Below are 22,297 nucleotides of genomic sequence, written 5' to 3'. Positions count from 1 at the left end.
GTTAATGGTGCTGTTAGTGTGTGTAATGTGATTCTGACTGTGAGTTTGGCTCAGACTAAACACAAGGGAGCAGTGGTTGAGATTAAGTTAGGCCTCTTTTACTGTCTTTGAGAGGGCCCTCAGTGAAGTAATTTGTAATTACATGCATTTTTTAATGAAGTCTCTCCCTCCCCATTACAGCTGACTTCCATTTTCTGCCTCTCTCTCGCAGCGTCCGACTTTATCTTATTCATTCCTGTCCAATTTTATTCCCTGAGTCAATCCGACCTACCACTTCTCAGTTCATCACTTCGTTGTACCCTCTGTACCTTTATTACTTCGTCTCAAATATAAAAGAGCCTTTGATTCATGTCACAAACAAAATCACTTTATCTTTTTCGTTCTCTCCTGCCCCACCTTCATCTGTCTTTATTCTTCTTCCTTTACACCCAGGTCTAGACAAGCACAGAGAAACAGAACATACAACAGCTGAGCTCTGCTTGGTTGAATAGGGTCTTTCATCTGCAAGTAAATAGACAGTGAATAGAGTCAGAGTGACCTCCCAGTGCAGCAGGTGTTTTGTTGGTTGACCTGGTGGCGCACTGTGTCACACATCTCCTCACTTCTCCTCCTATTCTACTCCCTGTCCAGGTGTGTAGGCTGCTGTTTACTTGCTCCTCAGTGTGTCTATGTGTTTGTATTCACTGGGGTGTGGGGTGAAGACATAGCACAGCTGCTTAGAAGCCAAAAGATCACGCTTCATTTGATGTGTGTGTTTAGTGCGTGTGCAGATGGGTGGGTGGTGTTATAAAAACAACAGTGATATTTGGAGGCTGAGATAATGCCTGTCATTGCAGGTTAAGCCAATGGTTTACTAAGCCTGGATCTGCTGGTTTAACAGTAACCAGCTCGTCTCAGTGGGTGGCAATATTGTGAGTGGGTTATTTATGTGTTTGGTCAATGGAGAAGTGACACAGCCCGTGCTTGTCACCAGATGCTGGTCAGTATGCCAGTTCCTCAGGATGGCAGGATGTCTCTGTTGAAGGGAAACCAGACAAATCACAGAAATAAGAGCTTTCACTGTCTGTGTGACAGGAAGTCTAACTCAGCACAGTTTGTTTTTCTGTGCAGCTCCGTGCGTGTATGTGTGTGTACATGTGGTTTTTTTTGTGCATATGTTTGTGCGTACGTGAGAATTTGTCACCCATTTTATTATCTCGAGCTGTAAGAGGGCCAATGTGTAGATAAATCACTGCTCAGAGGAACTAGATTAGGCACACTGTTCGAACAAAAGGTCTCCTAAATGTATTTGAGGAGCTTGAATATATAATAATGTTCTAATATTACTGATAAGAACTTTCATTATGAAAAATATACTTCTGCAAAACTTTTATTAATATACTTACTTGCATTCATATTATAAATAAGTCTTTGGTGGCGTTACAATCTGGAGCGCTAAAGTTTTCAGATAAAATAATATAGTGTATGTCTTATTAAAACTCTTAACTGCTCAGTAGGTGTAACAGTCATCTTAAAGAGACTGACAATGTGCCTAAAAGACTTGTGAAGTATTGTTTCGAATGGCACCTACCTGTCGATATACCTTACACTGGGAAACTCATAATATTTGAGGAGTTTTGTGGTTGAATATGAAGCAAGGAGCTGGTGAAATAGTGCTTAACTGACTTCCCTTGTTTAATTAACCTTGAGGACTATTTACTACCAGTAAACACCACTTGCTGTAGAGATGTATATGCAAACAGAAAAGGGGTGTGATGTTTTGTCTGGCAAAAAAAGGACAAGGACTCAGTTTTTCCGTGACCTTTTTTTCCTTCTTTTTTTTTTTAACAGCATCAAGATAGAGTGAAAGCCAGCAAAGTTGTTTTTTTAATGTGGATTTTGTTATAACTAATCCTCTTCAAGTAAAACGCTGCCAGAAAAGGAACTTCGTACCTGCTGTGTTTTCACACAACATGAAAACAGGCGAAAAGTGTAACATATATTTATTATGTTAAGTATGTATGTATTACTATAGTAGCTGTTTTCTGACCAGCACCTATTTAAAGTGTAACTGTGACTATATATATACACATGTATTTTGTGCACTTATTTTGTGTTACTCCCAGCAGTAATTTGAACCTGTAAAATGACCACGATCATCTACTCTATCTCATCCATGGCGTTTTTTTCCACAGCTGACCTTCTTGCCGAACATGACCTTGGCCAATCAGTGGGCACTGAAGCTCCCGGCAAGCGAAGCAGTCCACCACATCATGACCTTTGACCCCAACGACAGCAACTTCCTTTATCTCATGACCTCACACCACGTAAGAACGGGCCTTAGCCTCAAGATGTTTATTCTCCCCACGTCTGCCACTGATTTATTCATCCAGGCATAGACGAGTCATAATAGCTACAATCAGACCTCATTTCAGAGAATCCTTCACCTCAATTTAGCTGAACAGTCACATATTTGTGGCAAAGATAGCCACGTACTCAGACCCTCAGTGGGATTCAGTGCATTTCCAAAACAATATGTTTCATAACAGTCGTACTTATGACAGGATGTGTCTGCACCTCCAGCAGTTCTGTGTAGAGCAGATGCACCTGATTGTTAGCTGACTGCGGTGAGACTAAATTACACTTCTTTCTGCCACAGAGGAAAATCTCATGCTTTCATATGCTGTCATGCGAGACTTACAAACTATTATACACACATAGATCCATAACATAATTTATCTGTAAGGTTGTAGCTGATTGTTTTCATAGTTTATAGGTCAACTGTTATGTACAACCTTATGTGTGTATGTATGTATTTTTTTTATTTATTTGCTTTTCTGGTATGTCAATATGGGTGTGTATGTATGTGTATGTGAGGATGATAAGTGAGGTTAATTACTTACAAAAGATGGAAGGGACTTGACTTTTCATATATTATGCTGATAGGAAGCTAAAACATAGACTGTTGTGTGGAGAAAGGGTGGGATTAAATAAGTTATACTTCCTCCCACCTCTTTGAATGTGCAAATGAAGTCATGTATATGTATAAGTTAGGTTTTTGTTTTTGTTTTTCTTCCATGACTTCTTACTACCTGTTTTATTTCTAAGGACTAAGTAAGATTGCTTTGTCTTGTTGCATATTCGAAATAAACTAAACTAAAAAAAAAAAAAATGTTGAAAAACAAACAAACGTCATCAGAATTTTCTAGTTGCATCATTGATTTGTCCAGTGATTATCTAAAGCCTGAAGGCATTTATTTTACAGTTTAGAGTAATATAAAAAATTGAAAACAAAAATAAAATTCTCATGTTTAACAAGCTGGAGTCAAATGTTTGGCATTTGCCATTGTGACTTGATGATTAAAACGGTTATGGAGTAAATTCTGGAGAAGCTCTTCACACAAGTTTTATAAAATCCATGTAAGATATGATCTGAAATGCCCCTTTTACAATGATCTTTAATATTAATATGTGGATTTTTTTATATTTGTGCCTTGTTGTGTAGATGCTGAGGGTAAAAGTGATGCAGTGTGACCAGTGGAGGAGCTGCAGTGACTGTTTGGGAGCAGGTGACGCCCACTGTGGTTGGTGTACTCTGGAGAATAGGTAAGAGCCACATGCGCTCGGTTATTGTCTCCTTGCTCTCTCCATCTGTGTGGTTATCTGTCTTCCACAGACTGCTGTAATGTGATTAACAGATATAATCCAATGAAATTATTATATACTTTAGTGTTATACTCATGCCACATGCTGTTGATGGAAGAAAGTGGAAACTGTCTCCACTCTCTGGGTGATCCAAATAAAAACATATTCTGCAGCTGAGTATGTGAGTGATTTACGATAATGTTCATTTTAAATAGCATTAGCGGATTACGCTGATGATTTCTACATGTCATTTAGATCTTTTTATTGTTTGAATCTGTAAAACCACCGAGGCTTGTTTTCTGGTTCATTCTAAATTTCAAGTTGTTGCCAGGCTCAATGAGTCTTGGCAGCGACGTACTCTGTTTTTGGGTTGGAAAGCTGTTGTTGGAAAGAGCGAAATAGATTGGCTTTTTATTAGACCTCAGACTGGGGACTAACATCATTGTTTGAAGCGGTCTTGGTTCTTAGTCATTGGGTTAGGAGTGACAGGCTGGGAGCGACCGGCGAGGAGTGACTTGGCTCAAGTGTTACTGTGAGCGAAGGAGAGTACACTGTGATTAATGTGGCTCTGTCAGGACCGGCTCACTGGCTCTGCCTTCACTGGCTTTCAGGGAGAATATGTGCGGTGTCGAGCTGTGTTTGTTTGCGTGTGTGTGTGCGTGTGTGTTTTTGTCTGTGTGGGTCTGTATGTATGAGTTGGTTGGATGGTTGCTTGGTGATTAAAGCAGATCAGATGAGAAAGTGAGTTTTGTGATGACTTGTGTTGGAGCTCTGGAGGCTTTGGCATTGCCAGGGGCCATTCAGAGCTGGAAGAGTGGAACTGATGAGAGTTGTGTGTTTATATGTGTGTGTGTGTGTATGTGTGGTCAGACTGTCTTACTGTCATCTCCCTGTCTCCTCTTCTTATTTATCTATCTGTCGTCTCTTTATCCCAGCCCCTTTCTCGCTTCACTGCATTTTTTTTTACCCTTGTGATTCTCTCTCTGTCTTTAGCTTCCTTTTTTTTTTCTTTTCTTGCCCTCATATTTTCCAGTAGCTTTGAGAATTTAGTTATCCCTCTCTCAACCTCTCTCTCTGTCTCTGTAGTCCTTGTCTCCTCCTCCCCCAGTGCCCTTGTCCTCCTCTCTATCCCTCTACAAAGGAGCGTTGATTGTGATGATGGTGGTGGGAGGGAGAGTGCACACTGGTTCTTTTGACAAGGAAATGTCAAAGTGTGTAAGTCTGTGTGTCAGTGTGTGTGTTGTCTGGCTCTCGGAGGCCTGAGAGCTGATGTCATGTGTGTGTGTGCATGTGTGTGTGTGTTTGATACACTGTCATGTTGGCCGCTGGGCTGGCGCTGTGGCCTGGCACTGTGGCCTCAGAGCCTGGGGGATCAGGGGGTTGATGTGTGGGGGTGGATGGTCTTCTCCATCACCTCACTGTTTGATACCACTACAGACACACAGAGCACAGATAAAAAAAAAGAAAAAAAAAGAAAAAAGAAAAAAGAAGAGGCTTCTACAGAAAGATTTCACGATCTGTGAAGCCACCACTGTCTCCGTGGGGGTCTGTTTAATTTTATGCTCGGTCCTGACGTCGCTCATCATGTCTGCATGCAAAGCGAGCATGAAAAAATGTCTATTTGCTCATTGAAGCTGGCATTGTTGTTTGAAAAAGCACGAGCTTCACTGCAGAGATAAATCTTTGGTGCTTGATCACTCTTTTCATACTGGAGCTGATTTCAGCCACATATCACAAGAAAGCCCTTTAATATCTTTATTTGAATCAAATTATGCATCATGTGCAGTCTTTGCTATTCGCAAATTATCATACTTATCTGCATGTGTGTGCTTGTCACACTAACTTTGTGCGTTTCTGTGGCTCATGTCTTCTCCTGCTGTTTAACAGTTTCGCTGGCTCCCCACCTTATCGCTCCTCTGACGTTTAGACACTTAGGAGGTGATGAGTTTTCTCAGGTCATATTTTAACTGCATATGTTGACTCTGTTTATTTTAAGGGGCTGTTTGAAAAGCTTTTAACGTCTCCCTGCTGCATTGAAGAAGGTGAAGAATGTGTTTTTGTGAATTCAGAATGTGCCTTGAATACTCGGTACCCGATCAATTTTTATTTGTTTTTTTGTTTTGTTTTTTTCAGTAAAGAATAAGCAGTTAAGTGTGACAAGAATGCATTCAAGTGAAAATCAAAGGAAATTAGCTAAAGGAAGGTATGCAGTATATATAAGATGTATCCCTGGTTAAATTACCCCAGTGTGATGGAAGAGAGATAAGGAGTTTTTTGGTCATCAGTTAAATCTCATCCGCTGTTTGTTGATGTTTATCTCAGAGTCTGTGTTCGTTTCTTTCAAGATGATGCTTCCAGGAAGTGTGTTTCAGTTTATACCAAATCCCATCTATGAGGTATTCAGCATTTAAAGATAAAATCTGGAGTTTACTTGATTATCTAAATATATTCCTGTAGAGAGAAAACAAGGAGCATACTTATGAGCCATTGTAAACCTGGGAGGAAGTCGTGTTTTACTCTATGATTTTAAAATGAAATGTAATTAAATCTTACACAAGAACACAAGAACAATTCATGACAAATTACCCTAAACATCTTTAAATGACATATTGTGGTACTTTTACAACAGCATTTGTTTAGCCCTACAATTGCGTAATGGAAGTCGTACCAAAAGTTGGCACTTGTGGTTTGTTATATCTTGTTTACTTGTTCATTTTACTGTGCGCCCACATATTTTGCTGAGTTTCAGGGGAAAGGTAAGGTTAAGGCTGCTTGCATTAAACAAAATGTAACATAACACCTTTTTTTGTGGTATAGAAAAAAAAGTGTTTGGTGTTTGTGCAGAAACAGCATCTCTTGAGAACACTGTGGAGGCTGAGTTGTACCCAAAGAGTGAAATCTAAATGAATATCATCAGACAATGTTGGTAGCTGATTGCTAATTACATATTCTGTACAGTGTATTTTTCTGTAAATCCTATCTAGAGTGGCTGTTGAGTTTTCGGAGACTCTTTATGGGTTTGTTTTTGTCTGGGGGATTTTTGCACGGTTTGCAAAGCCACTCAGCTCTATTTTTAGGTCGTCTGCTGACCTCACGGCCCTTCTCTGTCCCTCGGTGCCAATGGGACTGAGAATCTGGACGCTCATTTTGCACAAACACAAACACTTACACTAACAGGCATGGGGGCACAAAAACACACACGTTAATTTAAAACAACTGTGAAAGTGTGAGAGGGAAGTGGGATGTGCCAAACTCATTGTGTGGCGTGTAAGGACGTTGCTAAATGAGGCCTCTCTGGTTTCTCCTAGTCTGAGGTCACTTTGTCCTTCCATTCTGCTCTGCAGATGAACTGCTCTCTCTGCCAGCGGACAGTGAAGTTCATTAGTGAAGCAGAAGTCAGTCAGAGTATGAGGCCACCTTGCTTGTTGAATGCCCTCTCACAGTTGCTCTGTCCTAGACCTTCATTATACTCACAGATAGGCAGGCACTGTATGCTCTATGCATGCACACAAACACACATTCATGGGTGCACAGTTGTTGGCACCACACAGATGAACAGTCAGATTGTTTTTTGGGTTATTTCCTTTGCTATCAGGAGTATAAGCCTCTGATCTTTTTGCCTTTCAAATGTGTTGTCACTGGAATTTGTGATTCGTAGAGTCAAGTAGTTTAATGTGTTGTCCCAGGAAAGGGGACAGATAATGTCTGAATGTGATATGAAACCACAGCACACCATGAAAACCCTGCAGAGACAATTCATCCTCAATTAAAATGGAAGTGCAAAGTTTGTCACAAAGGATGAAATGTTGACCTTAAGGCTGTGCCTCCGTACACCGGTGTGGTAGTGTAGTGGTAGATTGGCTCTTGATGATTACAAGCTGCAGCATTGACAAGCAATTACTGTATATCAGATGTTCATGTTGAGGGACAGGAAATGCTGACAATCTCACCAAAACTTCCCAGCAGCAGCAAACTTTGCAGACTAACAAGGAAATAAGTTGTTTCTCAGGATGAGGCTGTTTTGAATTACTTGTCAAGTCATCATAAATTTGCCATAACATGACAAGAGGCAAAAACATCAAAATATTAATTAAAGGCAAAGAATGGGACATTTCTCGTCTGTGTTTGTAGAAAGAACTGTTCACCCATTTTTCCACTCAGTGAGAGAGGGAGAGAGTGGTGGTCAAGCAAGCAGTAGACTAAGTGGAGAGAGCGAGCACCAGTAGCAAGATAAAATTTTTGAAATAGGAAAATAAAATATCAATCAATGATGATTGTCTTCACAGCACTTTTTCTCTAAAGCCCACATAAACTAACACCATTGTACATCTCCTCTTTCTCCTCCTGATGATTTAGAGGGGTTGCCATATCAATTGTTTTATGGGAAAATATTAAATTAAGTCTCTTAAACTTGATAGATTTGATATAATAAATAAGACTTATATTCTTCCCTCTGTGTCCAGGTGCACCATCCAGAAGGAGTGTGCTCAGGGCCTGTTGTCACGCTCCTGGATCGGCATGGGTGAAGGCCCACAGCAGTGTCCGTCCATGACCCTCACACCCCCAGAAATCAGCATCTCGGCAGACATCAAGGTAAATTTAACACTATTCACATTGATGTTGCTTAATTTGCAGCCACGATAACATGATAGTTGATACAAACTCAGTCACTGGGATGAAACTCTACATACCAGCTAAACCATAAATACATATAATCTCAATGTTTCTGAACCAAAAATACATTTCATCAGCATTTCTCGGTACATTTAATCAGCATAATAGAGTCTTATCTGCACATGGTTCTTTTAAACTGTGTCCATAAGAAAGTATTTATGTTCTTTAATGACTGTTACGGATGTTTTGCACAGACAAAGAGACTTATAGTGTATTTATTAGTATGTAAACCAAATCATGCTCTTTTTCTTACCCTAACATGCATGCTTTTCTTTGATGTCTGGTTACAAAGTCCTGGAGTAGATGGAGGAAATGAAAGAAAGAAGTACATCATTCACAGAAAAATTGCAATAGCCTTAAGTGTTTCTGTGGTTTGCAGAAACATACAATAGACACATTTTATTCTGATGACTTTTTAAAGACATCTAAATCCCCTGATTGCAGCTTTTTAAATGTAAATATATTCTGATGTTTTTACATCTCTATGACGTTAGAGTGAACATCTTTCATATATTTTAAAATAATACTTTTTCACCTTTTTTGTGATGTTTCATAGACCAAATGACTAAGCAATTGATCAAGAAAATAAGTGACAATGAGAATAATTGTGAATTATAGCTGTAATTAGGATGTTTCAGGTTGCAGTCAATATAGTTAACCATTTAACCCTTAATGTGTCTGTGGTGAGCATTCAGAATGTAGGATTTATTTTAAATATTTATAAAAATTCAACCATTTGCTCTGTATGAAAAATTTCAAAATGTGCTGATAGAATAGACTTTGTGCTTTCCATAGACATCTGAGCATGCTCAGTACACCCCCTGCTGCCTGTGTAATGGGGGGGAAGGGGCAAAACGCAGAGTAGTGAGTGAGAGTGACTCACTACAAAAATAGACAGTTTGCATTTTCCTTGTCATTTTTACTGTTGTTTGCACTGTTGTCATGATTTTCCTTTTTTTTTTTTTTTTTTTTTTTTTTTTTTTTTTTTTAGCTGTTTTTACCAAGTTTTTGGAATTTAAGCAGGTGGCAAAAAGCAGCTGGACTGATTTAGAAAGAAAGAGCCTCATAACAAAAACTACTGGGCCTAAATTCAAATACTTATTGTTCAGTGTGTTCCAGTTCACAGTTCATGTTCAACATCCTAAATCTCATATTGATGTACATTATTTAGTAAAAACCTGTCAAACTTCAATTCTTTTCTTTGTCTTTTTCTATTAGTCCACCCTGTTTTGACCTTAAAACACACAATAAAGCAAAACCACTGAAGAAAAGGAACACAAGCACATACTCACAGCAGCTTTTATGACATTTCACAGCAGCCTATTCACCTGAAACTAATGTCTCAGGAGTTAAAGGGTTAAAGAACATTTTTCTGTCACTTTCAATGATAAACCTGTCTGGATTGCTAATGTTTTTGTATCATCTGTGAAAATCTTTTACCTTACATACTTGGTAGAATCTCAATAACCTCAGTATATGTTGCATTGTATGAATTTAGGGCACGGGCAATATTGAGTGTTGCCTAATACAGCCAGGTCTGACTTTAATCAAACCTGACGGAATGATTGATCAGGTTACTCAGTGACAAATAGAGTGTCTGCGTCATACCTCAGCGGTGACATGTATATTGCTTTTTTCAACAACATTTTCCAGTATCATACAAAACAGCCATAAAAACAATGTGATAATTAGCTTTCTGAATTCCGACACTTTAAGTATATTTGACCTTTAATTATAGCTCATAATTAGAAGAGGCGGAAGGATGACAGGTCATTAATTGGTTCATTAATTGGGAATATTTGCTTGTTATGTAGGTCAGCCTGACTGGGCTGTAATAGATCCAGCAGCTGCCTGGTCCTCAGAGCCACAGGAAACTCAGCTCAAGGTTGTCCCTAAACAGGAAGCAGCAGGCAGGAAACAAGAGCTTTAGCCAGGAAATGATCAATTGTAAAGGACAATAGAGTGGATTTTTAAGACAAGTCACCACATGTCTCTGGCCACTTCAGTTCTTATCTGTTGAGCCATAAAATATGCTATCTCGGTCTTCCTCTTTGCTTAGCTGACTTCTTCTGCTTCCCCCCTTTTCGTCTTTTTCTCTCCCAGTGAAATCTTTAGCTGAAATTCAGTCATGTCAGCGAGGTGCTATGTTTCTCATTTTACGTCTGTCATACTTCATCACTTCGCCAAATTTAGATATGAATGTAGCACTGTGCCATCTGTTTCTTCATTGCACATTAGTTTCTGTATTCCTCCGCTTGAACTGTTGAACAAACTTGAAGTAATGCCATTGTCATTTAACCTCCTCTAAAGACTCACTGTAAATACTGTGATGGTGAACAGGTCTTTGCATGTGGGCATGTAGATGTAATTTCTAATTAATGTGAGACCAAGCAGTTATTTTTGTATCCCGCTGTGCCTTTCTGTTGTAGGATGTTGGTATCCTGATAAATGGAAGTGTTCCTGATCTCATTGGCTCGCGGGTAGAGTGTGAATATGGGCCGGGTGTTTCCACAGCTGCAACAGTGCACCTAGACTACGGTCCCGCTCAAATCCAGACCTGCCCCCTTCTCCCCCGAGAAAACTACCAACCAATCGTTCCTGGCACAGGTGCAAACAAAAATCCATTACATCCAGTCATAACTCCACACACATGTGCATTTACAATATGCCATTCATTTATGTTGCGACTCTGCTGCATCATAACAAATACAATATCTGCTTTTGTCTCTCGAAACCCTGAAAAATTAGCGTAACTTGGGAGGATGTCTTACTGCCAAGCATGCACATGTTATGATAGCATCTCAAAGGGTTGAAACATGCAGCAGTGAGTGCATGGCTTTGTTTCTGCAGATCATCTGACTGTTTCTGTGGCGATTAAAGTGAATGGCACATCTGTGGTATCTGGGAGCTTCATCATCTATGACTGTGAAAGGACCGGAGCGATTCACCCAAAGAAATCGTGAGTCACACATTCCGTTGTTTATCACAAATTCCTGACTTATTAACAATTCTTATCATTTGGCCAAGTGACAGCCTCCTTTACATACAAATTGTACTCACTTAGCCTCAGTTGGTGGCTACTGGATTTGCATAAAAAGCCTTAAAGGGGTCATATTTTGTTAAACCCACTTTTATTAGTCTTTGGTATATTTTTTTGTGTATTTGGACCGTAATAGTTCCGAAAGTTTGAATTTGAACCCTCCAGGTGCTGCAAAGCTATCTTTATATTCATTTTGGCAAAAACTGAGTGGATATCTTTAACCTGTTTTAATTCCTGCTTAATTTGTTACGTCTAGTATAACGAGTTATGTCACGACATTTGCACATATAAGCTCAAGACTTCCGACGAACATTTCTCCGAGTACGACATAAGTGTTTGTCAGCAGCAGTTGTAGTTCATACTGAAAATATGTCCAAACGTTGAACCGATTACCTAAAACAGGGGTCTCAAACATGCGGCCCGGGGGCCAAATGCGGCCCGCCAAAGGTTCCAATCCGGCCCGTGGGATGAATTAGTAGAGTGCAAAAATTCCACAGTCAAGGCTGTGGAACTCATTTTAGTTCAGGTTCCACATACAGACCAATATGATCTAAAATAAAATAATATTAGCATAATAACCTACAAAAAATGACTCCATATGTTCTTCTTGCTTTGATGTGAGAAAAATAATCATATATTATGCCTATAAATAATACAAACTTCATGTTTTTCTTTGTTTTTGTGCAAAAAATAACATTAAATGATGGAAGTATTTACATTTACAAACTATCCTGTAACAATAAAATGCGAATAACCTGAACAAATATGAACAACCTGAAATGTCTAAAGAACATTAAGCACAATTTTAACTATTTTTCTGTCTGTTACTAAGTGTTTAGTGTCTTTGTAGATCCGATCCATTATGCACATGTAGAAATAATAAGCTGAGGCCTAATATTTTTAAAAATGGAATAAATTTTCTTATGTTTTTTTTAATTTAAATTTCAGTTTTTTTTAGGTTATTCACTCTTTTTTTTTTTGATAGTTTATAAAAGTAAGTATTTTCATAATTTAATTGGGTTTTTTTGCACTAAAACAAAGACACCAATTTGGAGTTGTCATTATTTATAGCTTATTACGCTATTATTTGACTCATTCGGCCCACTGCAGATCAAATTGGGCTGAAGGTGGCCCCTGAAAGAAAATGAGTTTGAGACCCCTGACGTAAAATGTTCAGTTACTAGTTGAACGAGACAGAGCAGCTCAGCCAACAATCTGAAGGGGGTGGGGCGTGATGTGGCTTATTTGCATTTAAAGGGCCAGCGCTCAAAACGACCTTTCTGGTGTCATTAGTCAGAAATACGGTTGAAGATGGACCTGTGGAGTTGAAGTAATGAAGAATTCAGACCCAAGCGTAGCATTTACAGTTTATGTAGACCACAGGGAAATGTTTTAAAATGCATAATTTCATTCAAAAAAAAACAAACAAAATATCACTCCTTTAATACAAGCATTTCTTCTGATACAACACAGTTAAAGCAATCCCTAAACGGAGCGGCGTCCCCAGCTATTGCATCACTCAAATGTCACCCAAATGTCTCCACGGCATTCTGGATGTGCACATATTCCTAGAGACACGAAGAACAGCAAAGCATCTCCTTTGTTTTTCTCTGAGGTCTTTCTACTTGTCTCCCACCTCACCCCGTCTTGTTTTTCTTGCCCCTGCTTTATATTTATTCCTCAGTGAGTAAATATTGCCAACACATCCCCTTGGAGGGCTTATTGTATATTTGGCCTGGATTTTCAGCCCAAGATCAAATGTGGGATTAATACGCTGTCAACGTTAAGCCAAAGGAAATTGGATATGTATGTCTGGCTGGTCATGTTGCTGTTTGTTTTTGTGAAGGACTGTGACTTGTATGGCGTGGTCACAAAGAGGGCTTTCTCGTATCTGGAGGCAATCCAACTGGCTCCTTCCTGAATGTTGGACCATGTCAGAGGATCCACTTTATCTGATGGGCAGATCTTAGACTCACGAAGGCATCAGTGTGTGTGCATGTGGAAGTGTGTTGACTGATTCCTGTAGATTGAAGCCATTTGGGTGTGTCTCTTTTGTTCTTTTTTTTTTTTTTTCCCTTTTTTGTTTTCAAAATGGGTTGAGGGTGTGAACACAGTAGTTGCAGGTACATGTGTGTGAGGTTGCATCCAATATGCGCGCGCGGCCTCGGTGCTCGGTGAGGTCCAGGAGTGTGAAATTAGACGGTGGTTTGTTGAAGGTGATAATGAGCAAAGTGCCATTCTCACAGGATGGGCGTTGAGCTGCAAACTGCAGAGCTGCTATACTCTGTCTGATTTTAATCACTTCAAGCTGTTTTTTTTTTAATAATCCCTAAAGAGAGAGTATTATGAGCAACTCTCAAGATAAAGCCCATTGTCTGTGATTGAGGTAAAGGATGCTGTCGTGTTATCCCTTCATCTGAATTTAATAGTTCTTTGGCTTTGAATTTCACAGTGATACATCATCAGTCTTGTTTGGTGTTTTTATTAATTAAAACAACATTCAGATAACTGCACCAACAATATCCACCAGAAAGTACGGAAATTAGCTCCTGGAAAACTTTTACTCATTGATTAAAAAAAAAAAAGACAATCTCCATTTTTTTTAATTCAAGTAATTTGTTTTTGTTTCACTTTTTCTGGTCAAAATAAAGTCAGATATTTTACAATCTGCATTTTTTGTTGGAAACTTCACAAAAAAGACCCAATTGCTTAATTGTCAAAACACTTGATCGATTTATTAATTTTTTTTTTGTTTTGTTTGATCTTTATTTAAGCAACCAAGTCATTAAGAACTGTTGCAGCCCTACTTTAGCTTCTCAACTAAATTAAAAAAGATGTAAGCTTAAATAATCCACTTGAGTATTAAAAGTAGTGTTGCATAAGGATGCATATTTTGGGTTGTTTTATTCAGCCTTCCTCTGCTATTTTTGCTTTGGTTTGAAGAATGCCTCACCACCATAAAGGGAAGCTACGGATTTGAGCTTTAAAAACCCCATTTCAAAGTGGTCTCTGCACAAAGTGCTAATGACAACCAGACGATTGCATTCCACTCTCGCCAAAGAGCCCAGTAGGACGACCACCTTATCTGCCCTCTCTCACTGTTTGTCTCACACTCTTTATGTCTGTCAGCTCCAGACACACACACACACACACACACACACACACACACACACACACACACGCACACACACACGCACACACACACACACACACACACACACACACACACAGGCTGTCTCTCGGTTTTATTTGCTTTTTATTTCACTCCCAAGTTTTGGCACCTCTCTTCTCTTTCTTTCTTTCCTATGTCCCACTCCCCCTGAAACTGCTCTTTTCGTCTGAACGTATTTCTCCTTGACAGAGACGTGATTGAGAATGTGTGTTTAACCGCTGTGTCCACCGAGAGGCCCTGAGAGTGTGTGTTTAGGGTGTGCATCTGTAAATGCGTGTGTGTGTGTGGTCATTATGGCTGTAGGTGGGCAGTGTTACTGGGTATTTACTGTCACTGTCAGGTCAAGCAGAGAAAGGAGTGATTATGAGTGTGTGAAGAATGAGTGTATGTGCTCGTGTGTGAACATGTGCGTGGGTGGTAGTGTTTAGGTGTTTTGGTAGGACAGCAGAGGAGTCAGGAAAAACAGAAAAAGCTGCAGATGATAAGAGCCTTAAGGGGGCCGTCTGCTTCTAATCAGTACACACTCACTCACACACACATGCACACATTTCCATTACATTTCTGCATCCCCTTACACACACCTCACCCATCCCAATCTGAAGACCCCCTCAGAGTGCCGGTATCACTGGAGGCAATATCATTTCCAGTGAGGGACATCTGTCTCTTCCTGGAGGCGATACAACGACACTCTCCACTTACACACATAAATTTGAGTCGTTCCACTTTAACTGGTTCATCTGGAAAGGCACACACACACATATGTTTGCACTACATCCTCTGTAATGACCACTTAAGGCTAAGTGTCGTTCAGAAATTTTCCAACACCATCACCAGTACCGGTACCCTAACTCGATATCAATTTTGTATTTTAAGAAAAAGAAAATCTTGTTTATTTTTCAGCTCATCTACATTTTTATCCATAAACATTTTTATTTCAATATGTTCGTTGTTTTTTAGCACCCTGGAAATTTCGCACTCATTTTACAACATAAGAAAGACTGACATTTAGCTTATTGTCTCGTCATTAAGTTGTCTATGAATAAAATATCATTAATGCGCTGATGTAACTAGTGTGCAGACACTTCATTGTCCTACTAACTGTTTTCTGAATGGTGAAGAATAAGATGAGGACAATGTCTTCCTTGCTGACGGGAGGATTTAATCTTTTTTAACCCATAAAGACCCAGTGCTACCTTTGTGGCAGTTCACAAATGAATTTTTCTCTACATTTAACCTTTCTTGTGTGATTTATCACCATTTATAGCAATATTATCCTCTTTATTTTGTGTTTTTCCAGTAAAAATCATATATTTTCCTGTATTTAATTCACTGATCATGCAGATGTTCATTAAACCTCAGATTAAAGTTAAGGGTTATTATATTAGAAATAGAGAAAACTGAAGAAAAAGTGACTTTTTCCAGCAAAGATATCAATAACTGAACATAAATCAAGTCTCTCCATCCACTGTCACTGATCCAACTCCGTGGGTTTTAATGTTGAGTCAATGTTGTAGAAGATGCCTGTGTTTCCATGTTCACTAAGGAGCCTCTAAACGTCCAAATAGGTCATTTCTGATGACCATGAAAAGATGATGAACTGTATTTTCCAATTATTTACATGTATAGATGGGATTAATGGAACAACAGGTATTAAACAGTTTAAATCAGTAGATGGTTTTGGTCGTCAGTGGTTGTTTGGGTCTCTATGGGTTAAAACACATGAATATTTGTACAGTGACTTATCATGACCAGTTTAGCAAAAGCACACCTCTCCTCCTGAGGTAAATATGTGAGCTCCAGCATTTATCAAACTGTGCTCTACAAAATGAATAAAATAGTAAAATAAGTAAAACAATTCAATTAAACAAAAGACATCTCGTTCAGACTGTGTAACTACAACAAGATTGCCTGATGTATGTTATATTTTCCCTCCCATTGTCAGCAATTTCAGTAGTTCATAGATCAATTTTTTGTACAAAAAAGGACATGAAGTGAGCTCCCATAGCTGTATAAAACATGAAAATTATTACAATAAGGTCTCCTGAGCAGTTTTCCTACAGCAAACTGGGGGAAAAACTATTTTATCTTGACTTGAGCTCAGTAACTAAGCGTATTACATAAAAGTGCAGTACTCAACAAAAATAAATACATAAATACACTCTAAATAAATGTGCCAGCCACAGATAGCATGTGTGAATTGTAGTAAATAAAATGTGCACTTCTGTTCAGTATTTTTGCTGCATTTTAACACTCTATAAAACAGGAACACTCGTAGGTTTTACTTCGATGGAAATTGGGTGAAAAGGATAGCACGAATCAACAGGAAATGATGACACTGAAAGGTCATAGGTCACACAATGTAAATACAAATCTAAACAAGTGGTGCCAGGCACAACAAACCCGGCCCCTCGCATGTATTGTAGCTTATTTTGGTATCGATCCAGCTGATGTCATCATGTCTATGCATGTGCTGATGTGTGGCAAGTTTGGAGTAAATTGAAACAAAATTGATGTTTTTTTATAGACATTTGAAATATCGCCCATTATAAGTAAATGGGAGAAGAAAAAATACTTTTTTTTTTTTTTTTAAGCTTTGACCTACTTTTCCCAAAATGTAACCACATCTATTCTGAATCACTGGCAATCTATAAACCCAATATGGTATGAATTCAACCAACAGTTTTGCTGCTAGGGTGTTAACAATAAAATAAAGAAACAAACAAACCAAACCAAAAACAATACCCCTTGCCTCTCCTTTGGAGGGTGGAGTAAAAATCCCCCGCCACCCTCCCAAAAAAAGCACCACAATGGAAAACAAACATAAGAATATGAGCAAATATGAAAAATGGATTTAGTGAAATATAGTGATTTAATTATACATTAAAGTGACACTGATTATACTCACTCTGTAGGTACTGATTTTTTTTTTATTGAGCAACTAGACATTTTTCTGATACAGGATAGTATCTAAACAATTCAGACAGTGAAATATAAGAATTAACATTCAGTACAAGCTATAGAATGACTACAATCCACATTTCCCAAAACTATTTGATATACAAGTTATAGTCAAGAATATTGCAGCAAATCTCATCAGGACCTCACAAAACTAAAGTCTAATCTGGTTGCACTGCTTCCAAAATGGTGATTAATGTCCAATGATAGATATCAAGTAGCTTATCAGTAAAACTGTTAGTGTTTAACTACATTCCTGAAACACAATGAAGCTTCCTCCGTTTTGGCTCGAAAAGTTAAAAAAAAAAGTTTCCTTCTTAATCCCGGGAGCATCCGCTGAACCATTCTTTTGTTTGATTCACATAATCTTTTCTAAGCGTTTTTGTTTTTAGATTTGGTAAACCACCTCCTCTGACTATTTTACGGTTAATACTAAGGTTAACCATAAATTAGTCATCAAAAAGCACTTTGAGAAGCCTGGGCCTACATCATAAAAACATGTGCAGCTTTCAGACAAACCTCAAGTCACTCCCATTCTTACCTAAACAAACCAATGAACTGTGTTGGGTGTTTTTTTTTTTTGTTTTTTTGTTTTTTTGACTGTAATGTGAGCATGTCTATATAAATAATGGAGGCTGCATACTCCTAATAGACCTTCCTACTATAATGGCCTCAGTCAGACAGTATAAACTTGAAAATGGATCTCACAAAGATATTAAAAGAGGAAACATTACACACGAGTCACACACATCATCATTTACCACTCTGGATGTTTATAGAGTAGTGCTTTGTTTCATTTCAGCAGATTTGGCCTAATTTGACCTCCCTGCTGGCTGTGTTGTAACTGTGGAATGAATGTGTCTGCTTCTGTGACTAATCATTATTTCCTTTTATTAAAGCTAAACTTTGATGTCTGTAATCAGCTTGGCCTCTCAGATTGTGTTAAACTGGAAAAATAAATCAGAGTGGGCCACATACTTACCATAAGTATAAAGACTGTATTTAGCAGATCAGAGGGAGAGGCGAAAGGAAAAGACTGTATTCATGTTTCTCAAGTCTTTCCATGTTTATGTATGTCTGACAGATGTGTGAGCTGCCTGAGCACCAGGTGGAAGTGTTACTGGGACCAGCAGAACCACCTCTGCTTGTCCAGTAAGGACGAGTCAAAGAACAACCTGCTGGAGGTGAGAAACTCTCCATATTTTTTTTATAAGCGTCAGCCTAACAGACGCCTCGAGGATCTTTTTAATATTACGATCCCACTAGTCTCAGCTGCAGACATAATCCAGACGTTGCTGTCCAACAAATCCAAGTCTCCGCTGTAATGATCTTAGTCCAGACAAGTTTAGCAAGAAGAATCATGTGGTAACTCGGTACAAATGTAGGAACGCTAAAACCAACTGTAAAATCTCAGGAGATCGAGGTTTAGACGACTCCTTCCCGTAATGTATCGTTTTAAAACTCCTCTGACCTCCTATAAAGTTTTTGGCAGTTCAGTTTGATATCCCAGCGTGAGGGAGATTAGTCTCACTCTGTTACTATTTTTGTAGGGAATTATTACTGAATGTCAGGACTGCTTGTTGCCAGCGAAGAGATAAATCTACACCTACATTTGCAGCGATGGTTTTATTTATTTATATATATATGTACATATCCCCTCATTTTTAAGTAGGTGTCTGTACAAATGGATTATGTAGATGTATGTTTGCCAATGTAAAGCCCAACAGGGGGGTAACCTACTCTGAAAGGCAAACCAACCGAATAATGTAAAAACCCTGGCACAAGCCCATGAAAATCCTGTGAAGCTGTGATATTTATCCAAAAAACTAGTGTAGCCTCATAGAAACTAATCACCACTGTGTTTCTGACATCATTAAGTCAGTCAACGTGTTATTCTTGTTCCCACTGGAGTTTTTATTGTCCAATGAGGTTCAACAGCCTGTATCCTCCCAGCAGACTTTACCCGACAGGAAACCAGAGGATGTGACTCAGCCGCCGGTCAACTGGTCGTGTTATAATGTTTAAGTGATTTATTGTTGTTTAATGTTTAGGTTAATGCTTTGCTCACATTACAGAAGCCCTGGAACGAAAGAAAAAAGATCCCCTTGTTAAACAGCAGTGCAAAAAGAGAATGTAAATGAAGTAAAATACCTTTGTTTTTCAGGTCTTTATCTGTGACGAATAATTATCTTGTCAAGAATGTGTTTCATTAGAAAAGAAATCTCATGTTAAGAAAATACGCCTACATTATTTCCACAAGATACTGAGCTAGATTGAACCTGTAACTAGTAAAACAACAGTTTGCATAATATCTGAGTAGACCACTTTAACAATATTAATCAGGTAAATTTCTGTTTTTATTGCACAGGATTTCAGTGAATAATGTAGTTTTAAGAAATCTAGCCAAAAACGATGACATTATTTGCTCAATACAAGACAATTTAGTCGTATTTAACAATATTTTGCTTCTTTCTTCTTCATGCAGCTCTGTTTTTTTTTTTTTTTTTTTTTTTTTTTTTTTTTAACAATGGAAGTAATAAAGATATCATTGCATTTTCTAGGCACTAAATCTCGGTCAGGCATGTAGTTTCAAATCCCAAGATACACAAAAATAAACATATGGACACTTAAAAGACCAAGTTTTTTTTTTTTTTTTTTTAAGCTGCTTTTAGTTATTGAAATTTCATGTTGCTTTCGAACATGAAAACTCTATTAGAGTCTGCGTAATGTAGGTCATGAGGAGATGAGGTTGGGTTTTCCTGCTCTGCTGAACCCATCACAGTGTCCGGTGGGTCTGTTTTTCTAATCCCTCATCGTCTCTCTATTTGAAGCTATTGTTGTTTGACTCAGAGTGAGAATTCACCCTCTCATTTCCTCCCCCTCTGCATAAACAGGACAGGTATTTTGGGTTGCGGATGTGTGGAGGGGAGCTATTGTTTTCTTTAACTCCTATATGTCACTTCCTGCCCCTGTCCCAATACAGAATCCTGCTTCCTGCCCCAGCTTGGTGGCCACTGAGGTTCCTCCATCACCATCAGGCATGGCCCAGGACTTCACCTTATCCCTGAGCAACATCCAGGAGGTACGACAGACAACCAACAGATATAGAGCCGGACTTGGAGCTAGTCCAACCAGTGCATGTTGTGAATATGATTGGAAGAAAACCAAAGCATATGGTGTGTTTGCTTCAAGCTGCGTTAAACACAGATGGATACTTTTGTGCTATGATGTGGGTCAATGAACAATCCAGCCTGATGGCGGGCGTTGTCCATATTGTGAGACAAAAATGAATGAAGGATGTAGTCAGTATATTTGTGCTTATGTGGCTCAGGACTCAGCTGTCCAGTGTCTAACAGTGACTAGCTGAGTTGCGTCTTCGTCAGCACAGCGTACAATGTCTGAGGCAGCACACGCAGCATAAGATTTATTTCATTTGTGTTCATTTTAAATTTGCCTCATCCTTCCAGATCGGTTTCTTAAACTCCTATTCTCAGACTTAATCCACGCTGCGAAATTCAAGCAGCTGATGATAAGGACATGACTGGGATCTTCTAAAAATTCCAGTGCTGACTAGTTGCCAGGCGTGGTCAGTCACACGTCTAACCCTGGCTGGCCTTTCGAGCCCTCTCCTGGTGTGTTGCTATGGTGACAGACATTGAGTCACATACAAACCCAGTCACACACACACATCCTCGGGCAGTCTGGATATGATCGTCCATTCATACTACCACTCTTCAGTTTGATTATGAAAGTTTACACACTCTGACGTCTTAATTCTGTCAACAGAGCAGAAAGGGAAGTGTCAATCCAGTTGAAACACAACACCATTCCTCCGAAATGAAATGATTCCCACACTTTTGCAAGCAGATAACCTTCAAATATATTACTAAGACTTAACTCTGATAAACAATCTTTGCGAAGTACTTAGCAACATGCAGAGGCTTGTCTTCCTGTGTCGGTTAGTTCCCAGACTACTCATAAGTAGGTTGGTCTTCAGGGAAAAAGAATCTGCCAAATGCCAAAAGAATCAGGAGTCTCTGGTGTCAAAAAGTGTAGAAAAATAGAAAATCCCATGAGAGGCTGATCCAAGTAGACCCATTTAAGTTGGATGGATTCTCAGATGATTTCATTCACTTTCAACATTTATCCTTTACTGCCCTCACCTAGTTTTACTTCCCTATGGCCATACCTTCATACATTTTGGCTCACTTAGACTCAGGCCACTCATTTTATGAAGACTGAATTCATATTCATTACTCTACTTCCCCGATGACTTGCAGAGGTGTGGGAGTCCAGATGTTTATGAATATGAATTTTGAATGAATTGCATCTCGTCTGGCAGGGACAATTATTATGAGTTATTTTAGTTTCCTGGTAACACTGTTGGAGTTGTCGATTGTTACCAGACATAGTCATGAGAGCTAAATTTCTCTTTTGCTTCTTTGGTTTGTTTTGGACAGTTTAGGTAAAAATTATTGTGTATTTTGCATAACAAAAGCATTCTGTGTAACAGGGAGAGCAGCTGGAGTGTGACTTTGGGACGGAGCAGAGATATGAGGCCACATGGCTGAACAGCTCTACTGTCAAGTGCAGCGGAGTTATAGTAAGTGCAGAGTATAATCTGACAAATAACCCGTGAGTCAATTTACCAAATCTAAATAAAGATCAGTGATGCGCTTGGTGCATTTACCGGTTCATTTTGTTGCGTATTGTTAATTTTAAGCCCTGTTTGTAAGTTGTTTTTAATGCAGTTATTTTAAACCCTTGATTATACGCTTACTAAGTGCCTGTTATTATCAAGAGCATCAGCAAGTGGGAATTAATGCAGGTGG

At 38.9% G+C, this 22,297-nt stretch overlaps 1 protein-coding gene across 2 annotated transcripts in view; it reads left to right on the top strand.

Annotated features, from left to right (window-relative positions):
- plxnd1 (plexin D1) overlaps positions 1–22,297 on the top strand; it is a 67,534-nt gene that overhangs the window by 4,509 nt on the left and 40,728 nt on the right. For both annotated transcript variants that reach the window (XM_030139079.1, XM_030139080.1), the window contains exons 3-10: positions 2,175–2,306; positions 3,485–3,585; positions 8,088–8,217; positions 10,728–10,905; positions 11,149–11,257; positions 18,550–18,649; positions 20,449–20,547; positions 21,979–22,068. In XM_030139079.1, coding sequence (XP_029994939.1) covers positions 2,175–2,306; positions 3,485–3,585; positions 8,088–8,217; positions 10,728–10,905; positions 11,149–11,257; positions 18,550–18,649; positions 20,449–20,547; positions 21,979–22,068 — 939 coding nt within the window. The remainder of the gene's footprint in view (positions 1–2,174; positions 2,307–3,484; positions 3,586–8,087; positions 8,218–10,727; positions 10,906–11,148; positions 11,258–18,549; positions 18,650–20,448; positions 20,548–21,978; positions 22,069–22,297) is intronic.

The sequence above is a fragment of the Sphaeramia orbicularis genome, chromosome 7, assembly GCF_902148855.1.
Source record: "Sphaeramia orbicularis chromosome 7, fSphaOr1.1, whole genome shotgun sequence".
NCBI lineage: Eukaryota > Metazoa > Chordata > Actinopteri > Kurtiformes > Apogonidae > Sphaeramia > Sphaeramia orbicularis.
This window is presented reverse-complemented; position numbering and strand designations above follow the sequence as displayed.